The sequence below is a fragment of the Cynocephalus volans genome, chromosome 13, assembly GCF_027409185.1.
Source record: "Cynocephalus volans isolate mCynVol1 chromosome 13, mCynVol1.pri, whole genome shotgun sequence".
Classification (NCBI taxonomy): domain Eukaryota; kingdom Metazoa; phylum Chordata; class Mammalia; order Dermoptera; family Cynocephalidae; genus Cynocephalus; species Cynocephalus volans.
In genome coordinates this window covers 14,971,231-14,993,155 of record NC_084472.1, presented here as the reverse complement: position 1 = coordinate 14,993,155, position 21,925 = coordinate 14,971,231, and the positions used below count along the sequence as shown (strand labels likewise).

General features: G+C 39.5%; 1 protein-coding gene across 1 annotated transcript in view; it reads left to right on the top strand.

Moving 5' to 3' along the window:
* Positions 1-2,239: 2,239 nt before the first annotated feature.
* Positions 2,240-21,925, top strand: part of L3MBTL4 (L3MBTL histone methyl-lysine binding protein 4) — a 302,974-nt gene continuing 283,288 nt past the window's right edge. The window contains exons 1-4 of the mRNA XM_063076623.1: positions 2,240-2,279; positions 2,314-2,405; positions 19,974-20,078; positions 21,126-21,261. Coding sequence (XP_062932693.1) covers positions 2,240-2,279; positions 2,314-2,405; positions 19,974-20,078; positions 21,126-21,261 — 373 coding nt within the window. The remainder of the gene's footprint in view (positions 2,280-2,313; positions 2,406-19,973; positions 20,079-21,125; positions 21,262-21,925) is intronic.

Genomic DNA, 21,925 nt, shown 5'->3' with positions numbered 1-21,925 from the left:
TTCCCATTATCCCCTGTTCCCCCAGCCTCTGGTAACCACCTTTCTACTCTGCTTCTATGAGTTCCAACATTTTTCCACATATAAGTAGGATCATGAAGTATTTGTCTTTCTGTGCCTGGATTATTTCCCACAGCTTTAGTAAGGAGACAAAACAATGTAAATGATCCTAAAATATCATTTATAGTGTTTTATGTCCTTAGTTAATTTTTTAACTTAACCTGGATAATTCTCAAGATATTTTATTAAATATTAAAAAATTTAACAATGTAGTTTTTGATAACCTGACTCATATGTACATATGTACCATAGTTTATTTAACCTTCCTCCCATATTAGTGCTATTGTGTATTTTTGCTGTGTTGTGATGTGCTTTTTTACCATTAACTTTTATTAGTGCTTATTACTTCCTTAGTATGTAATCCTAGAGGAGGAATTACTGGGGCATAGAATGTAAACTTATAACAATTATTAATTCTTTCTGCCAGATTTTTATTATTTAACAATAATATTTTTATTGAATTACAAAGGGTAGCTATTCACCTAGAAAATTTGGAAAGCAGAAAAACAAAGCACAAAGAAAATTGGGAGGAAATTATTTATAATCCTGGCACCTGAAGATGACTTCATGTAAGATTTTGATTTACATAATTTTAGTTTTTTTTTAATCCATTACAGTTTACCAAAAAGGATCACCTTGTTTCCTAAACTACTTTTATTCCCCACTTAGTGTTATGTCATTAACAAAGTCCTCTGCCACTAGACAGTCTTCTATAATGTGATTTTACTGCCTGTTGTTAAAATGACATGTCTGTAAAATGTATTTTAATTAATTCCCCCTTAGTAGACCTGTAGTTTGTTTCCAATATTTTATTATTATGCAGAGTTCTAGGATAAAAACCATTGTGTTTTGCTCCTTGGACACATTTACTGTGATTGCATTAAGACAGATTCCTATAAAGAGAATTTCTGGTTCAAATAGTAGGAATAATTTTTAAGGCTTTTGACAAATATTGCCACATTGCCTTTCAACAGATTGTACCAACTGACATTTACATCACAAAGAGATATAAAAATGAAAGGAAATTATAAAAACTTTTCAGGTTATTCACCTTAAAATTAACTAAATCACCTTCCAGAAAACCTGTACCTGTTCCCCCTCTTTGAGAGGAGCAAGAAGGTACCTGTTTTAGGTGTTCATCAGGCATATTCTTGAGATTGGGATGTATTAAAAGCCTTTTCTAAAACAGGAAAAGCTGAATGTGGAATGGTGAGGTGGTTTTACTAAATGTTCATGGAAAGCGGGGGAGAAGGTTCTTGTTAGTTGCTGGGTCTTCTGATTACCAACTTAATTAGTTAGCTCCTTGAGTTTATTTTTTTCTTCACCCCCCCCTTTAAAATCAATCAATCAATCAATCAATCAATCAATCAATTAAATGATTGTACATATCTGTGGGGTACAGAGTAGCATATCAATACCTGTGTGTAATATATCACGCTCAAATCAGGATAATTAGTATATTCAACATTACACAAAGTAATCATTTTTTGTGGCCTTTTACCAATTTCTTGCTAAACCTCCTTTTCCCCATTTCCCACCTCTGGTAACCTTAGTTCTGTTTACTGCTTTTGAAAGTTCCATGTATTATTGTGATTGTTTTATCTTTCTTTCTTTTTTGTTTTTTGTTTGTTTGTTTGTTTTTTAAGTTCCCACTTATGAGTGAGGACATGAGGTATTTCTCTTTCTGTGCCTGGCTTATTTCACTTAACATAGTTTCCTCTAAGTCCATCCATGCTGTTGCACATGACAGTATTTCATTCTTTTTTATGGCAGAGTACTATTCCATTGTATAAATAAACCACCTTTTCCTTATCCAGCTATCTGACGATGGACATTAGCTTTGTTCCAACTCTTGGCTGTTATGAATAGAGCTGCAATAAACATGGGGGTGCAGATATCCCTTTGTTTGTTTATTTATTTATTTATTTGTTTGTTTGTTTATTTATTTATTTATTTATTTATTTATTTTTGTCTTTTTTTTGTGACCAGCTGCGCCGTGCTCAGCCAGTGAGCGTACTGGCCATCCCTATATAGGATCCGAACCTGCAGCGGGAGCGCTGCTGCGCCCCCAGTGCCGCACTCTCCCAAGTGCGCTGCGGGGTTGGCCCGTGCAGATATCCCTTTGACATGATGATTTTCCATTCCTTTGGGTGTACACCCAGCAGTGGAATTGCTGTATCGTATGTCTTCAATTATATTTTATTACTTTTCTGTCATTGAGTGTTTTGAGATGCGTCACTGTGTTTTCTCTTCCAGTCCCTTCAGCGGCTGCACAGGAAGCGTGGTCTTGGGAGCAGTACTTGAAGGAACAGAAGGCTATAGCAGCACCTGTTGAACTGTTTTCCAAGGTTAGACACTAAAGATCTTATATTTTTGCAAGGAATCATCATTTAAGAGATTTGATTAAAATGGATTATTTGCCTAGATAGCCTATCAACTTATTTGAATTTGTAGGCTCTGCTGGGAAATGAGCTAATAATGCTCATAGGAGCCTTAGTGTCTCCAAGTGTGCACTGAAGGGCTGTCAGTTAGCTCAGCTGGTTAGAGTACACCCTTGTAATGCCAAGGTCAAGGGTTCAGATCCCCATACTGGCCAGCCGCCAAACAACAACAACAACAACGAAACCAAGTGTGCACTGGAGTGGGACTGCCTGGGTTGGGAACACAGTGCTGACCCCTGTCAGCTCTGTGACTTTGGGCAAGTCATTTGACCTCTCTGTGCCTCAGTTTCCTCATCTGTAAAGCAGGGAAAGTTCTCTACCTATCTCCTTGGGTTGTTGGAGGACTAAATCAGTTATGCATGTAAAAGACACAGGAGGCAAAATGCACATAATAAACACTCAATGAGTGTTAGTCTTTATTTTTATTAACTGATGTTACTTGCATAAATCCACCCAAGGACCAGGTTAGAGGGATCTGCTTTGGTGTGTTACATGGAGGTGGCGGCTCAAATGAGATATTAGAGGAGACAGTGAAACCTCTGAATCATGCTATGCTTGACTAGAAAGATGAATAAAGCAGCTGGTGTAGAATTGCATGACCAAGTGACTACCAGCACCAGGAGCTTGTGTCTACTGGGGATCAAATCTTCTGTGTTTCAGGGGAAATTTTTTAGTGTTTCAAGGTAAATTTATATGAAAAATTGCAACTGATTTGCATTTTAACCTGTAGGGAGTAGCTAAAACTTCTTATTTGGTTTACTTTTCATGAGATCTGCTGAGTATTTGTTATTACCTGAAAGAGCCAGTATTTATAACAGAACAGGGGAGAAGAGGTGTGGCAAAGAAGAAAAGAAAGGGAACCCCTCAGGCCCAAGAAGTATTAAGTGTCCTTCTGTTGTCTAGGTGCATGTCTCCCTAACAGAACAGTGTGAAGGCTGGCTGGTGGAAAATTAAGATGTCTGGAGTAGTGGCTCTTACCCTGTCTTCATATCCGATATTTTGTGGTGCTTTGGAAAGCACAGATGCATGGGCATTCCTGAGAGCCACTAACCCAGATCCACAGTGTGTGGGGCCTGGACACGTGTGGCTTGAGAACCTCCTCAGGGCATTCTCTGCTCATGTGCAAGGTTCAGTACCCTAGAAGGGTTAAGAGCTAAGCAATTCCAGCTTAGGAGTCAAGTCGCTGCTGCCCCACGTAGCTGTCTCCTGATGAGATAGAAGGCGTTTGTTCCAAAAACCGTGTCTATTAAGGCAAGGGCTGTCCTCCTCCTTTCCTTTCATGTCTCCTCTCAGTTCTGTTGTATTGAGCATGCTCATGTGATTTAGTTGGTGTTGGATAACTTCTGAGAAACCTATTCTTACTTGTGATTGTGGAAAGTCTTTAAAGGGGGTTGGCTTGGACCAGGGAAATCCAGTGTAACTCACAGCCGCTTTCCCTCTCTCCGTGCCTGTCCTGTGCCCTTGCTGCAGGGTTACTGCTGTCAGGAGGGTAGACAGTAGAATGGGCTGGCCATGGCCCATCAGCTGCCAAGACACTTGATGCAGATGCAGTCCAGTCAGGGTCCATGGTGCAAGGTTCAACCACAGGACACCGGTGAGGCTGGTGACCTCATGCCTGGGCTTAGATGGGATCACCACCCAGGGTCAGGAGCCTCAAAGATGAAGGAAGAGTCAACGACTGAAGTTAGAACTCACATGTAACAAAACTGGCCATGAGTGATGCTGTGTCTTAGAAATCAGACCTGGGCTGTGTCCTCAGAGCAGGGTCCTAGGGCAAAGATCCTCTCTCACCTCCACCCAGGATAAAACCAGATATTTGGGTCTTAGGGGTGAAGTGAGGGCTAATTTGCAGTATGGCAAATTTTGGCTGATGGCAGCAAAGTGGTAGATACCCCCTTATCCCAGCCAGTCAGTGTGTTAACATTGTTTTCGGAGTCTCTCCTTTAAGATTCTTTAAGGTTCACCATCCAGTGCAAGAACACCTGCAAAATGGAAATTCCTCCCCCAGATTTTCCCTCATGACCTGATGTTAACTGAGAAAACCACCAAGGGACAATTGTGGGATTTCTCTTTCTGAAATAAATCCTCATGGCAACATTGGGAACTGTGTAATCACTGGCTATGGGTCGTATAGCTTTTCCCCTCAACTTTACAGAGATATGGCAAACGAGGTGCTGGAAAGCACTGAATGAAAGAAGGACAATCTTGTGGCATGTGGGGACAAGAGCAGGTTCCCTTTGGAGGGTTGAGAGAAACTGTCTGTTCAGTGGAGGTGGATTGCATGGCTAATAACACTTTAAGATCTGAGTCATGCGAGCTTTTGAACTTTGACATTTGTCCACTCTGAAGATGACAGCAAAGTGTATGAGAAAACAGGGAGGCCTGACAGGGTGGCTTGCCTTTCCTGCAGTCGACACCGCACAGTCGGGCTCCTCGTGTTTCTAAGGTTCTGTGTGTGCACAGGGACCTGGAAGATGGGACTGAAGCACTAGGCGTTTGCCACATGGTTTGCCGTCTAGTTGAGAAATAAGATATGTCCATTATAACAATAAGAGGCAGAATGTTAACTGCCAGTGGAATGGACATGTAAGGAATTTACTGGGCATTCCACGCGTGACCCCAGATGAGAAGAGTTAAGCTCACCACTTATTATGTCTGATTTGTCTTGATGACCGAAGATGCTTCTGTTCAAGATACAGTGTTACTCTAACTTGACATGTATATTTTAAGATAAAATAAACATGGTTGATAATTGAAAATAAGTTTCAGTATAATAAAAAAGGCAAATGGTTCATGTCAGCCTTCTAAGAAGGAGCATCAGACTGAACTCAGTTTTATGTTGACTGTGCTCTTATTATTTATATTCATTTCCATTTGTAAATATTATAGCAGTGCTGTTCAGGGCAGCCAGCTGAGGTGCAGCTCCTCGGCTTTGACACTGCAGTGCTGAACATAAAACTGGAAGTAGTTGGCGTATCTTGAATGGAAAACTATTCCGAAGACTTTAAAGTATCACTTCACTTTTAATATATAGTTTCCATCTTAATATTAAAGTTTTAGAAGATGTGCCACAGCCACACACACCCCCTCACACAATCAATTCCATCACACAAATCAGATACGTATTCTCCCAAGAAAATATGTGTGTATTGTTTTAAGGAGAGTACGCCTATTTTATTTGTGCACAAGTTCTTTGCATATCTACAGGTCTGTTTTAAATTTCTTTTTGTGTGAGGCAAAGTATTTATAATTTTATAATTTATTTTACCAGTGGGGTAATGAATATGTAAGGATAAAAACACTTCCTGTTAACATAGCAAATTTAAAAACATTTTCTCTTCATTACCGGTGAAATATACCTGTTTTGATTTGATTTAAAATTTAAAACATTCTTTTTTTCTTTCATTATGAGATGGGTAGTAGAAGCTTTTCTCTCTTCCCTCCCTGCTAGTCATCTAACATCACATGGGCCTTCCTAAAGTGATCTTGTCCCTCTGTAGCTCAGCACAGCAAGTCCAGATGTGTCTGCTTGGAGTTGACGGGCCTGGCAGGTTGCTGCATCGCTGGCTCCTGCGTGACTCTTCAGTCTCTATCCAAGTTTAAAGGCCTCTCCATCTCTTCTTGCTCTCTGAACCTCCTAGATCTAAACTAAACACGGGCTTAGGCCCCAGCAAAGCAGGGACACTTCCACAGTTTTGAAATAATTTAGTATTTGAGAACAAAATAAAAGTCACCATGAGAAAACTCAGAACTCTTGGACTTCTTTAGATATCTTTTATAGTTTAGTAACTTAGTTTTAATATGAATTTCATATAGCTGAGGTGCTGTATAAATTTTCTATTGCTGCTGTAACAAATTACCATAAACTTAGTGGCTTAAACCAATACAAATTTGCTGTCTTGAAGTTCAGAAGATCACAAGTCTGAAATGGGTCGATGGGGCAGGACCCTTCTGCAGGCTCTGGGAAGAATCTGTCTCCTTTCCTTGTCTGGCCCTTGGTGCCACCTGCACTGCTCTGCTTGGGATCTTATGCCAAGCCAACCTGGTCCCATCGTCGCCTCTCCGGCTCTGGTCCTCTGCCTCCCTCTTATAAGGACCCTTCTGATGACATTGGGCTCACCCAAATAATCCAGGATACTCTCCCCATCTCAGGATCCTCCACTTACCCACATCTGCAAAGTCCTCTTTGCTGTGTGAGATAACAGAGTCACAGCTGCCAGGATTAGGACATAGACATAACTTTGAGGGTCACTATTCTGCTGACTGCAGGTGCTGACTGCTGTTCCTGGCCTGTCTCTGCTCCTGGCTGGAGTGACTTCTCATGGGTTGGCTCCCTCCCAAATTCTTCTGTTGTTACCTCTGCAACCCCTGCCTGTGGCAAAACCAATGATGCAACCTCCTTAACAGCTCGACGCGTTGTTCCCTCCTGTGTGTGGCCAGCGTGCACACCTGCTTCCTCGGTGCATGCCGTCCCCTCCATCAAGCCTACTCCCTGTCCTTCAGGGATGCAGGCAGGCCCTGCCTCCTCGAGCCCCCCCAACCCCCACTCCCGTCTTGCCTGTCCGCTTGCACATCCTGCCCTCCCTCCTTTGCGGCTCGTGCCATCTCGCAGCCACTGTTTCCACTCTTATTGCTTCCTTAGCGTGTGCGTGTGTCTGCTCATGCCACTCACCCCTTGCGCTCCTCTCCTGCCCCACCTTCTCCTGCCCAGTCATGTTCTCGTCCTGGGATGCTCCTTTGCCCACATGCCAGTCCATCCCACTCCCGGGTGCACAAGTGCCCCATCCCAGGGCCCTCTGCCACCTGTTGCCATGACCACATTTGCACAAGTCACAGTTGAGCCTCCTCTGCCGAGATGAACTTTCATCTCACCAGCTGATCATATCCACTGTCTTTCCAGACTTTTCTATCCCTTATTCTTGCAGCACCAGTTTTTCTTTTGAGACTTGTGGTTCCTCCATTTTCTGCCTTGGGCTTCATGTTCTCCCCTGGCCAGCCTCGGGCCCCTAATTCCTTCATTCCCTGGTTCCAGCCATTCTCTTGCTGGGATCTTCAACTCCCTTGTCCCCAGGCACGCCTACCACAGTCCCAGCGCTGAATGGGTCTTCATTCATCTTTTAACTTCTGTACCTCTGAGGCTAAGTACTGCTGCAGAGGAACCACGAGGCCTTGCAAGTTGGCGGCACTGCAAATCTACAGCCTCTGCTGAGCAGGCATTGCCCAGCCGTCCTGTGTTGTTAGTCTGAGTCCTCCCTGTTCCCTAGGAAGGTAGTTTTCAGCTCGCAGGTCTTCTCCTCGCTTCCCACCAGAACACTCCCCTTATGGATTTGGTGACGCCTTCACCCTCCTCCTGCAAACCTCCCCTCACCACACCATTCTTACCTCTTTTTCCTGTTGTACTGGAAGTATCCCTCCTCCTGTCTATCACCCTTGACCTGTGCTCTGGATCTTTCTATTCCTGCCTCTCTACAGATCTTAATCAGTTATCTCATGTCCTGCCTATAAATTGACTTTTCTTTTGAACGTTTCCCTTTAGAGTAAAAATATGCTTAAATCTTTTCCATCCTGCCCCTTGATTCTGCATTTTTTTCTCTAACTCATCTCCTTGGTCCAGTCTGCGTTTTCTCTTTTCTTGAGTTTGTCATCCTCCTTTTCCACCTCCAGCCTCTGCAAGCTGGCCTTTGCTCCCACTGCTGCCTGCAGCTGCCCCTGCAGACATCCCTCCAGGATTCCAGACCCTCACCTCATGCTCTCTCCAGCCCTGAACTCCGTCTGCTCTTGGCTGGCTGATGCCTGACCGCTCCTCATCAGGCTCTTCTCACACCCCTTGCTTTCTCCTGTGACTTCGTCTCTGCATGACTCCCCGGGCCAGCTCACCTACCTCCACCACTTCCATTCCACCGAGGCATAGCAGAGTTCCTCAGCTCCCTCCCAGGCTGTTCTCTGGGTCTTCCTGCCTCCTCAGCTGGAAGACACAAGCTCCTCACCCTCAGTGCATCCACACACCTCCCCTCTCAGCCTCCTTCCTCAGCGTCGGCTCCTGGCCCGTGTCCCTGTGGATGCCCCCCCGTGCACTGCTCCCTGGCAGCCAGCTTGCTGTCCTCTCCTCTGTGCCCTGTGTAGGTTTGACCACCTAGTGTGCCCAAGTTTTGCCTCCTCACGATTCACTTGTTCCTCTCAGTCTCTACCAGTACTGCCTTCATTTAGGAGTAAGCCCTGGATTTTGTTTTTCACATAAATTTTAGGACAAGTTTCTTAAATGGTCTGTCTTTATCCAGGCTGGCCCCTCCTTTAATGTTTCCTGCACACCATTGCCTGAGTGACCTCTGTGACATGCAGTTCTGCTTGTCATTTGTGTTCTTAATGTCTTTGGCTGCTTTTTATGCCCTTTTGTGTGGTTACATTGAGGTGCATTTTGTCTCTTAGTGGCCTTGCCATTCTTTGCAGACTGACTGGGTTTCTTTCCTCCTTTGTTTAAGTCCTCTCTGCTTTGTGGTTCTCTGGGAGAGGCAACTATTCTGTGCTTGGTGTGTTGACATGGGCTGCCTCGTGAAGTGCCCCCAGCTCCTTTCCCTCACTTTATAGACAAGGGGCTCTTAGTTTGTATGACTGAGAACAACAGATAACGTCCTATACTTCCCAGGGAGTTTTTGAAGAATTCCACCTAATGTACATAAAATGTCTAACATACTACAGTGTCTGACATACAGTTTCATTTTAGTAAGTGTGAGAAGTTCTTAAATCACTCTTTCTCTCAGGTCACTGTCCCTTGCTCTACCCAAAACCTTTTCTTCCCCCTTCTTGATAGCCCTGTGCACCTGACCTCCCCGTTCATTGGGAACGCTGGCCCGGCCTGGTCTTTCCAGACTGTCCTTGTCAGGATTTGCCTCAGTTTGACCTCACTAGCTGTCCTGGCTGCCCACTGAGGGTGCCATAGCCTCGGTCTCCTGATCTGTGCTCAGGGGGAGCGCCTGGTCGGGAAGCAGCCATCACCCAGCCCTCGCCTGGCGTCCGAGCCTCGGCACGTGGTGTTCTTCCCACCCTCCCCTCCTCCTGCCCTTCCACGAGATGCTTACCGACTCCTTCACGGTGAAGACAGAAACAGTGCCTCACGGGAACCCCTCTCTCCCCTAAAACGAAGCACAGCTGTCTCACGGACTGCGGAGTCTCCACTTCTCTCCCTGCTTCCTTCGGTGACGTTGTCATCTTGGACATTCCTCACTCCATTTTCTTATATCATGCTGTGTCCCTCTTCCCTTGTTAAAATCTATTATTACCTACTACGATTTTGGAAAGAAGAACTTTGTGTCTTGATAATTTCAGAAAATCAAAGAAAATTTCAGCCACTTCCAGGATGATGGGGTTGTATTTATTTGGGGAGGGACTGAGAGTCATTGGGGAACAAAGACATCTTCCTGGCTTAACCTCCTGATGGTCCTAGATAGAAGCCTTGTCTGGTTCCTGTTCTCAGCCAGTCTTCCTTGCTTGAAGTACAAGCAGAATGAATCACGCTCTCTCTCTCTGTCTCTCAATTTAACTTCTTCACTCAGGCCTGAATTACATATTTAAAAATCTGATTTGTCTAAATATGCCTGTACATTAAATATAATTTGAAAAAAAACTGTGTGTGTATGTGTTTTGTTTTTTATAAAGTCTGGATTTATATTTAGCTTTGCAGCTGCAGAAAAATGCTTCTGTGAAAATTCCTGTTTGTTGTTACCCCCTGTGAAGCTATTTGAGACACCTAGAACCTGTCCAACCAAAACAGTTCAGTCAGATGTCAAGTTGTTGTGCTGTGAACATGCTTCCAAATTACTTGAAAATCACTGAGAACACTCTCATAGTTTTAGATCCTTCTTAGACAGTCCTTTAAATATTGATTATGAACCAAATTATAACCTGCATGGCTTTTCTGGTAGTTCTACAAACTGTGATGAAGTACCTCCGCATTCTGATGTGTTTAGAGGCAAATCATAGCCTCCATGCATATTCTCTTTATATTGGCCTAAAGTGTTCACTTGTTTGTTTACCTGTTTGTCTTCTGTATGTATTTTGCTGCTGCTAGTTTTCAGGTAACCTCATTGGTGTTTAACAGTTCTCTCAGGAAAAAAGAAGCATTTTTTGGAAAAATACTGTGTGCATTGTACTCAGATGTTTGGTTGGGGTTTAAATCACTAGACATATGGAGGCCAAAGAAGGAAGTGTGTTTTAAAAATAGAGTAGAGCCTTATGATGTGAAGTCATTTAAGCTGATTAATTGCTGGGGCTCTGAATAGCAGAAGAATTCCCATTTGTATTCATTTCTCATATTCTCTAAAGCTCTAAGGTCTGGGATAAAATTTAAGATACATTCTGATCTTGTGGCTCAGATACTTTTCCTATACTAAGTTCTGCTTCTCTGAAATAGTACAATTCAAAGTAGCAGGGGTGCTATGAATTAGTTGAGCAGATCTGAAGCTGGAGCCAGACAGCCAGATCAGGACTGCTTTTTTTGTTCCTGGTAGGGGCTTGAAGCCCCTGTAAGGGCTGCTTATCTGCAGTCCCAGCTGGAAGCCGGATGTCAATTTCAGAGCTCTTCAAAGGGAACAGAAATTAAAAGAAGTAAGTGAAGGCACTGGAATTAAGGAGAGTTTCCACGACTCTTCTCCATTAGTTAAAGGAAATTTATATTAGAAGTATACTCGTCTTTTTTCCCTAGGAGAGTTTAGTCATTTGGAAAAAAATGTGTGAGTTTATTGTTTTAGACACTAGACTCAGGAATCCACTCAGTAATAGCCAGTGAATTATCAGACAACTTTAGAAGTTATTTTAAAAAGTTCTCTCCATGCAGTCCTTTATTATGTACTGTGTGATTCTTTTTCTTTGTTCATCAGGATCTTTGTTGGTCTAAGGTTGCCCAGATCCAGCAGCATTTTCCTTGCTCTGGTTACGTGCTCACTTTTTGTTTCTGAGACAATTCAGTCAGTGGTGAGGATGCATATTTAAATGTCTATTGTGCAGCCAAATTTGTTACTATCAGTAGGTTCTGTGGAAATGAGAATTTTTGCATCTGAGATTATGGCAGAATGGATTTCCAAAAAGCCAATAAGAATTGCATTCACTTAACTTATTAAAATATACTTTTGTTGAGCCCTAAATTCTGTGTTCTCTATTTGTAGAATGCCTCTTGGATAATCTTGGCAGCAGTTTGGGATTCTGAGTTCAGAATTAATCTATGAAAAATGTTCAGAATAACAAGGAAGTAGTCTCCAAAATGAGAGTTTAAAAATACACAATCAGCCATCCTTCACTGCCATCTTTACTGAAGCTTTGCAGCAAGTTGTGTTTAATTATGTAGGTGATGATTTTTCCCCATAGCCTAACAAACAGATGGCAAAAATAGGTGTCACTTTGAAAAAGCAGAATTTGAAGCATGCCTTGCTGCCTGGCCTGTATATCCATGATGGAAACTGTAGTGGATTGCTGTGTTCTGCTTATTGAAGTCTCCTAAATACATTATTTAGTCAGAGGATTGATTAATGACAGATTTCTCTGAAGGATAGCCATGGAGCTCTTAATGGTTTTTTGGGGGGTCTTAGACCCCTTTGAATATCTAATGAAAGCTGTTGATAATATCCTTAGAGAAATGCTTATATCCATTTGCATACAAAATTTTATGTAAAATTCAGAAGGTTTCTAGCATCCTTGAAGACAGCATAAACCCCATCCCCACTCCACCATTAAAAACAGCTACATTGAGTTACAGTTTGAACAAGAATAGGGAAAAAAATTGTTTATGTGTGTCTAAGTGTATGTGTGTGTGCGCATTGTACATATATATGTTTGCATATATATATATATATATATGTATGCATATACTGTGTATGTATTTTCAAGTTCTCTATTTTCTCTATTATTAAAACAAGGGAAAGCCAGAAGAGAATCTAACGTTCTTGATAAGTACTGCTGTTAGCTCAGGTGAAGATCATAAAGCTTCCTAGGAAAAAGCAAGGAAGGCATTTCATAACCTCTCACAGTCTTTCAGTAACTTGCAGTGAGTAGACTTTTATGGTGAAAAGATTCATTGCAAGAAACCTGTAAGAACATTGAATCTGTAGTAATACACCAGAAAGTAGGAACTGAAAATTAGGTATAATAGTGTTGTTGTTCGTGAGCTGTCCATAAAGTCTTTGCAGGTTATCAGTGGATGCTGTTAACATTATAAAAGTAAAAATAATCACATTATGGGACATTTGGGAGTTTCCTCCAAGCCTGAAACCCGGGTGTCAGTTAAAATATCCTGCCTTCCTTATCCTTGGCCTCCAGCCAGTCATGGGGCACTGCCCATTTTACCTTCTAAGTAGGTATTGAATCTGGCCCCTTTCCTCCATCCCCAGCTACTGCTGTGTACTGGTGAGGTCCACATTATCACTTGTCAAGGCTATTACAACATTCTGGAATGTAATATAACTTTGTAGCTGAGTGCACAGATGAGGGTTTGAATTTAAATTACAGGTTTTGTACTGACTACTGTGTAAATGGACAATTAGTGAAAAGTTCTGAGCCTCAGTTTCCTCATAAGTGAAATGAGGATTGTAACAGTTCCAGTACAGAGTTTTTAAGGTTTGAAAAAGCTGAGTTAGACGCTGTACACAGAACGTGGCAGATTCTCAATTTGGTAGATATTAAAAGCCTGCCTAACCGTCTCTTCAATTAATTCCCCCTACTGCCACTAATAAGGTCTTTCTAAAATGCAAGAATAGTTCTTTCTCCCCACTGCTTAAAATCTTTTGCTGGTGCTTCATCAACTAGAAATAAAGTAAAAGTTCCTTAGCAAGACAGGCAAGGCTTCACCTGGCCTGCACCCTGCCTCCTCACCTTGCATCAGCATCACTGCACCGTGTGTGTGTTGACCTTTTAAAGGTTCCAATGCCACTTAAAAATTCTAACAAGACAGAAAAGTATAAAAAGAAAGTGCTTTCTCTCAGTTGGTCCCCCTCTCTCGGTGAACCACTCAAAATATTTTGATGTGAATCCTTCCAGATCTGTATCTATGTAGCTATGTGGATATGTAAATAATGTTCATATAAATAACTATTTGGTTTTCTTCTTTTACAAAAAAATAAGAAAAAAAAAAGAAAACATACTGTATGCTCATCTAATATTAGCTTTGTATTTACCATGGCTATCTTGCAACCTCAGCAGATCCAGATCTGTGTCTTGCTTTTTAACAGCTGCATTATATTCCATTATGTTGTGTCTGTCATCTCAATCTAAAATTATTTTTGTATGTGGTGTTTTGTAAGCAATCTAATTTAATCGTTCTCCCCAAAAAGATAGTTATGTCTTAATGCCATTTATCTTTGCTGTACAATTTGCAATGCCACCTTTATTATATATTAACCCCCCTCATAGAAGTGTCTTTTTATAGTCTCCATGGCACTGTTTTCAAACTTTTGGCATCTGGGGATTATTTAATGGCCATATAAATATAGCACATACTCGAACACCAATTTTAGATATTTTTAGAGCTCATTATAATGTTAATTATAAAATTAAGAATTAAAAATTATGAGGTCTTTACTGAGTGAAGGGGATGGTTGCTTATAACTTCACAGTGCTCTACCATAGTGATTCAGCCCAAACGCTAAAGCCAGACACACTTACAATGTGCCCTCAGGCATAACCTCTGTAGAATGTGCATAATTACACATATGACATAGAGTTTTTATGATGATTTGATGTGTTAATATTTATAGAGTGCTTAGAACAATATCTGGCCCAGAGTTAAGTGCTACATAAGTGTTTGTGGGATAAAAGGCATCTATATATGGCTTAATAAGGGATAGCTTAGACTCTGTAACTGTTCCTTCTCATTCTTTATTCTTCATTTCTGTTAATGAGACCATTGTATTTAACCATCATAGGTTTTGGCTATTGCACCATTTTGTGGTTCTTCATGTAGTTCTAGATCATTCTGGATATTCACATCAGATATAGACCCAGATTCTACCTGCTTCATCAAGTGCTGACTCCACAAGCACATCACACTCAAAACTTGGCAGTTGATTCTCTCTGCTTTAGAGAGGGCTGCACGTGCATTTGTAACCATCTCTTTGGTTGTATTCGTCTCAGGAAAATATTTCTTCATGTTCCTGTCTGCAGCATTTGAATTATTTTCTACAATACCAATAGCTGCTTTTTTTCCCAATCGAGTGAATTGTTGACAGAGTTAAATTCTCTGTGGTCAAGCTGTTTATATCACAGTTTGCCTACAAGACTTTCTTATATTTCACCCTTAACATTTAAAATTGTGACATTTCAGCCCTAGAGGTACGCACTGGGACAATTTAAGATGTGGAAGATGTTGCTGACATAAACCATTTGATGAGGCTGTTGAACTCACGGCAATGGTCTCTGTGTTGTAAGAGATTTTGTTTTTGTCGTTTGCATATAAAACTCCCATGAACATCTTTCCCTTTGACAGCATTGAGTGAAGGTTTGGAAATTAGAAGCCTGTGGTCCTTGCCCAGCCCTTTGCATAGAAGCTAAGAATGTGTGCCTCTGTGATTGAGATTTGATGAAATGCTCAATTTCTCCCGTTTCTTTCAATGTTGAGTTAAGATCAGGAACGTATTGTTGACCGTCAGCTCTCGGCTGTTAATGAAATAGAATGCCTGTGGACATTCAGATGGAGTCTTGCACTCAGCACTCCTCTGTGCCACCAGCAATGCTCTGCTAGTACTGCTGGCCACTCACCTTCCCCAGGCTGTATAGTGGCTCACAGAATAATCATTACAAAGCATCGTCTCTCTGCTATAGTAATGGGGGTTCTAGTGATTGAGTAAAATGTCCAGATTTTCTCAGATGCATCTACCATGAGAACTGTTCACATTGCACATTTGTGACTTTGTTTATCCATGGAGCAAAGATCTGTTGGCAACATATGTAATAATAGTTGCTCTTACACGTTGTACTTCATAAAGGAATTTTGCCTATAGCCCGTCTGCCTTTTCTCTAGGCATGGTGTTTTTTTTGTTTTTGTTTTTTTCCCCTAATGCTATGACTTGACAAGCTTTATAAGTAAGAATATATAATTTGTACCTGTTTTTGCTATGGGGTATTTGACTTTGAATAATGCTTCTTCTCCATCATTAGTGACAAATTTAATCAATTTTATACTACAAAGAATTACGTTGTAGCTGTTCTGGGAGAAGAAAATGAAAAAACAAAACAGCTTAACTTCTGCACCCAGGAGTATGTGGCACTTCTTTGGCAATGTCCTTGAGTCCTGCTGTGGCCGAGTGCCAGCTTTCTTGTTGCCTGTTTTGGTGCCACCTCTGTGCTCTTAGCTGGAACAGATAGTTGGCAGGCTTTCAGAAGGCTTGAGTCCCGAGTTACACTCTGCTGCTAGACTAGTTATGTGACCTTGAGAAAGTTTTTTCACCTCTCTGTGCTTGAGTTTATTTAATTCGTAAAAATTTTTTCAGGCCTACAAACTTTATGATTTTTTAATGACTGAATTGAATGGGCTTATTATTTGCTTTAAGTGTGTGAGCCTAGTTCCCTTTTCTCAGCGTAAAATATAAGTTTATAAGCACAGCTATCCATTATGTTCACAAAATATGAGATTTTTTAGAAAGGAAAATTTTAAAAAATCTGTCATGTCATGAATAAACCACTGAACAGAAGAGACTGATGAAAGGCAGTGATATTTCTCACTCAATTTTGCCTTTCAGATTGTTAAAATGAACGTTGTATTTTTTATTTGAAACCTTCCAAGGAATACTGTGTCTGTTTTAGCCATATAATGTTATTTGCAATCTTGTAGAAAGCTCCCAAATGTTCAGTTGAGAAACCATTCTGAAATGCTGGCAAGAGTAACACTGATCACCTTAATTACTGTCTGAACATTCCCTGTGTCTTCATGTGTGATAAGAAAATGTAGTCTGCTCAATATCATTACTGTTTCTCCCCACTGCCAATTTTGCATCTTTCATTTTGTTAAAGCATGAAAAAAGTTCTCAGCTTTAACAGCCTTTTAAATTTTCTTTCAGCATTATTAATATACTCCCCTCTGTGGTCTGTTGTTCTCTTTTGCTTTTTTTTTTAAATCAGTGTTGTGTGTATGTGTATATGTATGTGTGGTGCCTTTGAAGTTAACCCAGAAATTTCAAAGCAGTGAATAGGAGGTAGTCGCACAAAACTTGTTAAATACAATTTTCTGGGAAACAGAGTGGATGTGAGAAGAAGGCTGGGAGAGTTAGACACACACACACACGACATTTATTTTTGTGGAAAAAACATTCCCGAGAAATCATTCATTCTTGCCATTTCATTTTTGGGTTTTGTTTTAAGTTTTTCCTTGGAACCTTCTAAAATGATCTGTGAATGTAAGAAAGTTTTTAACGACGTTTTCCAAGCCAACTCATAAAGATTTTTAAACGATTTCGTGTTCACATAAAAAAGGTATGCGTCCAACTATAGAAGCAGGTCGAAAAAACTGTGGAACCTACCCACAGTAGAGTACAATGCAGCTGTGCAAAAGAATGTGGACAATCACTGTGACCTGACACACAGTGGTTTTCAGGAGACATTAGTAACTAGTGCAGAAAGCCACGTGCAAAAAAGCATGTATAGTATGCTGACTTTTGTGTAAGAAAGAAGAGAAAATAAGGAAAACACAACTACTCATATTCACAAAAAGTAACTTGGGAAGGATGAACCAGGAAAGTCAAGTTGGTTACCCACAAGAAATGGTTTGGGGGAAGGAGGTGGATAAGATACAGGAGGAAGAGACACATCTCTGGGTACCTTTTGGTATAGATTTAACTTTTGAAAGTATGTTAATGTTCTACATATTGAGAAGCACAAAAAGAAATCATTAAGAACTGAAAGCAAATTGAAACAAAGGAGCTCAATTGTATTTCAAGTGAATACTATAACTGCAATGAAGAGAAGGAAAAAATAAAAATAATGAACTCAAGTAGTTTCTGAATGCAGTTTTAAAAGATATACCCCATTCATGGATGACAGAGGGGTTAGGGAAAATTGCAAACAAATTCTGAACTCTTTTAGTAGGTTTGTTTATTATGGTAGGGGAGTAAAACAATTCTGAAACTATAAGAAATAAACTATCGGATTTAGTAAATGAGTAAATGTGTTGGCTTTGTTAGAGGAGAAGTACAAAATGGATGGAGGAAGTGGATTAGAATTGGATGTATGTATTTGAACTTATGATTAATAAAATATGCTTATGTGTGCATGCATGTATGTGTGTACATCTATTTGTATGTATATACTTCAAAAAGTACTTCAAAAAGTTCATAAAAAAATAGAAGATAATGTGAGTCTTTCCATGAACTTTCTGAAGATCCTCATATATGTGTGTTTTGTGTGGAACTATACAGTGAAGAGATCGGACAACACTGTGATCGAGTGGTCACAGTTAACCTGACCAGGGAGGGACAAGGTGGACATCATATGCCTCATGCCGTGACATCCTGAGTAGGGTGCAACATCACCTATGTAGTATTCTGGCAAAAAAGTATATAGCCTGAATCTAATCATGAGGAAGCATCAGACAAAGCCAAAATGAGGAATGTTCTAGTTGAAAAATCAGAGGAAGGGAAAGACCATATTCTTAAAAAAAAAAGTCAATGCTGTAAAAAACAAAGACATGCTATGGAAAATTTTCCATGTTAAGGGAGACTAAAGAGACTTGTCAACTAAATGTAATATCTGACCCGAGGGGTCGGGGAGTGTTATAAAGCATGTTGTTGGATGAATGGACAAAACTGGAATTTGATTGGAAGATTAGTTAAAAGAATTGTATAAATGATAAATTTAAAGGAGTTGATAACTGAGCTGTGGTTATGTAAAAGAATGTTCTAAGGGAAAATACACTGCTGTTAGGGAAAAATATTAGTATTTAAGGATAATAGGTCCTCAAATGCTTCACAAAAATTGTATCTATATCATATCAATACTTATATTTATATAATGTCTATATCTATATTTACCTATGTATACAAAGATATATGAGACAGAGGGAGTGAGTACAAATGATAAAGCAAAGGAGGTTGTGCAAGTGTTCTCTGTGCTATTTTGTTCTTGCAACCTTTCTTTAAGCTTGACATTATCTCTAAATGAAAAGATTTTTTAAAATAATAGATTTCAACCTAAAAATAGGCATTCACATGTTAAGCAGTATTAAACAGTAATACAATTAGTGATTAAAAAGCAGCTCTGGATCTAATAGAACTAGATTCTAGCCATAATTTTCCATTAGTACATGTTTATTTGAATTAACTAGTAATGCCAAATCTGCTCAAAACTGCTCAAGACTAATGATAATTCAGCAAGGTGGTGGGAAATAATACTATATTAAAGAAAATAATAATGAATAGGAACAAATGAAAAAATCTGTTGTGAAAGTTTCATTTATAACAGCAATAAACATTAAAAGGTACCTAGACATAAATATAGCAAAGTATTTTGGAAGTCTATGTGAAAATTGAAAAAAAACACCTTTGACAAATAAAAGTGATTAGATTAAATGGAGAGAGAGCAAGTTTCTGAATTAGAAAGCTCAGTGTGGTAAAGATTTCTCTCCAGATAGACTCACTATAAGCAAATAAGACTGTGATACAGGCAAATAAGTCAATGAAACAGAATAAAAGGGCCAGAAATAGGCCTACAAATATGTAGAAATCATATATGACAGAATGACTTTGCAGATCAATGCAAGAATGGACTATTAAAAGGATCTCTTGAATAGTTTGTTTTCCATGTGATAAAAACCAGGCCCCTGCCTCACACCATAGAAGAATCAATTCCAGTTGTACTATAGATTTAAATGTGAAGAATAAAACTTGAACAGTGTAAAATACTAGGAGAATATCTGTATAGCATTAGGGTTAGGAAAGATTTTGTGGACTGGATGTGCTGACTGTACAGGAAATAATTGATTTTTTTGCTATGTTAAAATTAAAGTTTCTCTGCAACAGCATCACCATAAACAAAGCGAAGAGCCAAGTCAAAGCCTGAGAATAAGTAGTCTATGTAATCAACAAAGCATTGTTGTTCAGAGGCAGAAAGGAAAAATGGGCAAAAGGAATAAATGGGAGGTTATCAGGACATACAGCTTCACAGATGAACTATTCCAAAGTTATACAAATTATAATCATATACAATTATGGGGCACACAGTGATGTTATGATATATGTATACAATGTGGAAGGATTGAATCAAACTAATTAACATATCCATCACCTTCAGTACTTATCATTTATTCTCCTGTCTAACTGCAGCCTTGTAACCCTGTGACCAACATCCCCCCATCCCCACACCTCCTGGCCTCTGGTAACTACCATTCTGCTCTCTGCTTCTATGAGTTAGGTTGTTTTAGATTCTTCATATAAGTGACCCCAAATGTTTTAGTATAAAATTGCGAAGAAATCTCAGTGGCTAATGTTACATCATGAAATTTCATAGGATCAGTCCTTTCCAGAGCATGAAAATGGTTTTCAGATTGGAATGAGATTAGAAGGCATTGATCCCCGACATCCATCTGTATTCTGTGTGCTTTCTGTAGCTGAGGTAAGAGAAGGTGTTGTTGTCTTGTGCTAATTGTATAGTGACAGTAAGAGATTTTTCTAGAGAATAGCTAATTTGAGTACTATCTATCATAAACAATTTCAGTGCATTATATGGATTTATATTAGTCATAGATGGGTAAAAATATGTTTCTTAGTAATTTTTCTCCTCCTCTGAAGATGAATTTTCAGTAAGTCCTTCCTCAACTAGCATTTACTCTTGATTTAATTGGTAGATTTCACCTGGGGTTGATAATAGTGTAAGAATCTGACGATGTTGTTTTTACTTTAACAGAGACATAATTATTCACATTTTAGCTGAACTAATGAGAAATGTGTATGAATAAATATTCACACATATGAATTATATATTTATGCAAACACATGCATTTTATGAAAATTATATAGAGTAAAAAGCCCTTGATGAAAGTGAACGGTTCGTAAAATGTAATATTTACTAAACATATTATTAAATTGATGAAAAATTCTCTATATTTTTAATAGTATTGAACATAGAAGTCACATTCATTACTTTATGGATTGACTATAGCTATTAAACTTGTGTAGCATGTCTAGAAGATATACTTCTCAGACTGTTTTATTATTTCCTTTATTGAGTATGCTGGACCCATATGTTAGAGTTGAAACAAGGCCATATCCGTTTTGGTTTGCTCTGTACTTTGGCTTACCCTGTCTGGTAATAAGAATCCAAGCCGGACAGCAGAAGACAGGGTTTCTGAAAGAAATATTTAATAGGTATTGAATTATTAAATAAACTAGACAATTAATGAATATATAAATTGACCTCAGATCCCTAGATTGGGTAAAAGGATTTTTTTTTTTTTGGCAGAGGGCTCCAGATATCTGAAAGACAGTATCTATTTTGTCTTAATCAGATGTCATCTATATAATTTTTTTCTCTAATGAAAATATTTGGATGGAAGGATTGGCTCTTATATGTTGATGGCACTGACAAAAATATTTTGTGAATTTTGTGTCCATTTCAAATATATAACACTTAATGAACGGTTGCAAACTTTTCATTTTGCAGGTGTGTGGTTACCGTCTAAGACTTCATTTTGATGGTTATTTAAGCTGCTATGATTTTTGGACCAATGCTGGTTCCCCTGACATCCATCCAGTAGGATGGTGTGAAAAGACCAAACATGAGTTGCACATCCCTAAGGGTAAGCCAGGATGCATTTACCAGCTGGAAAGAGAGGCGATTGTTATTTCAGTTTTATTTTAACAACATATTATGAAATACTAACAAGAAGAGCCTGGTGTGAATTGATTTCCAGAATGAAAGTTTGATCTACAAAGAGCAGTGAGACTACAATAACACCATTCTTAGAAATAAATGTCTTTAGAAGAAAAGCATCAATGACTGTTCAGGTCAAATATTCTGAAAAGGTACCTAGGGCAGAAATAAAATATTATGAGAGCAATTTATTTTACATAGAGTAATAAACTTCATGAGGAATGAAAGCTCACGTTTAAATCATGGCTGAGATGAAATATCTCACTTACTGTTACTACACGGTGAGAAAACTTGATTCACTGTAAATAATTTGTTTCAAATGTAGGAATCATGGAAAACATGGAAATGTGAATCAAATCCCACTATTTGTTTTCTTTTGATGGGAATTTAAAATCTCATCTTCTGTTACATGCTAGAGAAAGCTGGGCCAGACAGATGTGACTGAAACCTTTTTTACTTGCTGGTGGTCCCGTTTCTTTGCAAGGTAAACTTCTGTATACAGTCTCCTGCTGGAGTTTAGACTGTTCGATGACTGTGGCGCCTTCTGGAGTCAGTGTATAGTTCTTTTGTCCTTAGTAATCAATTCAGGG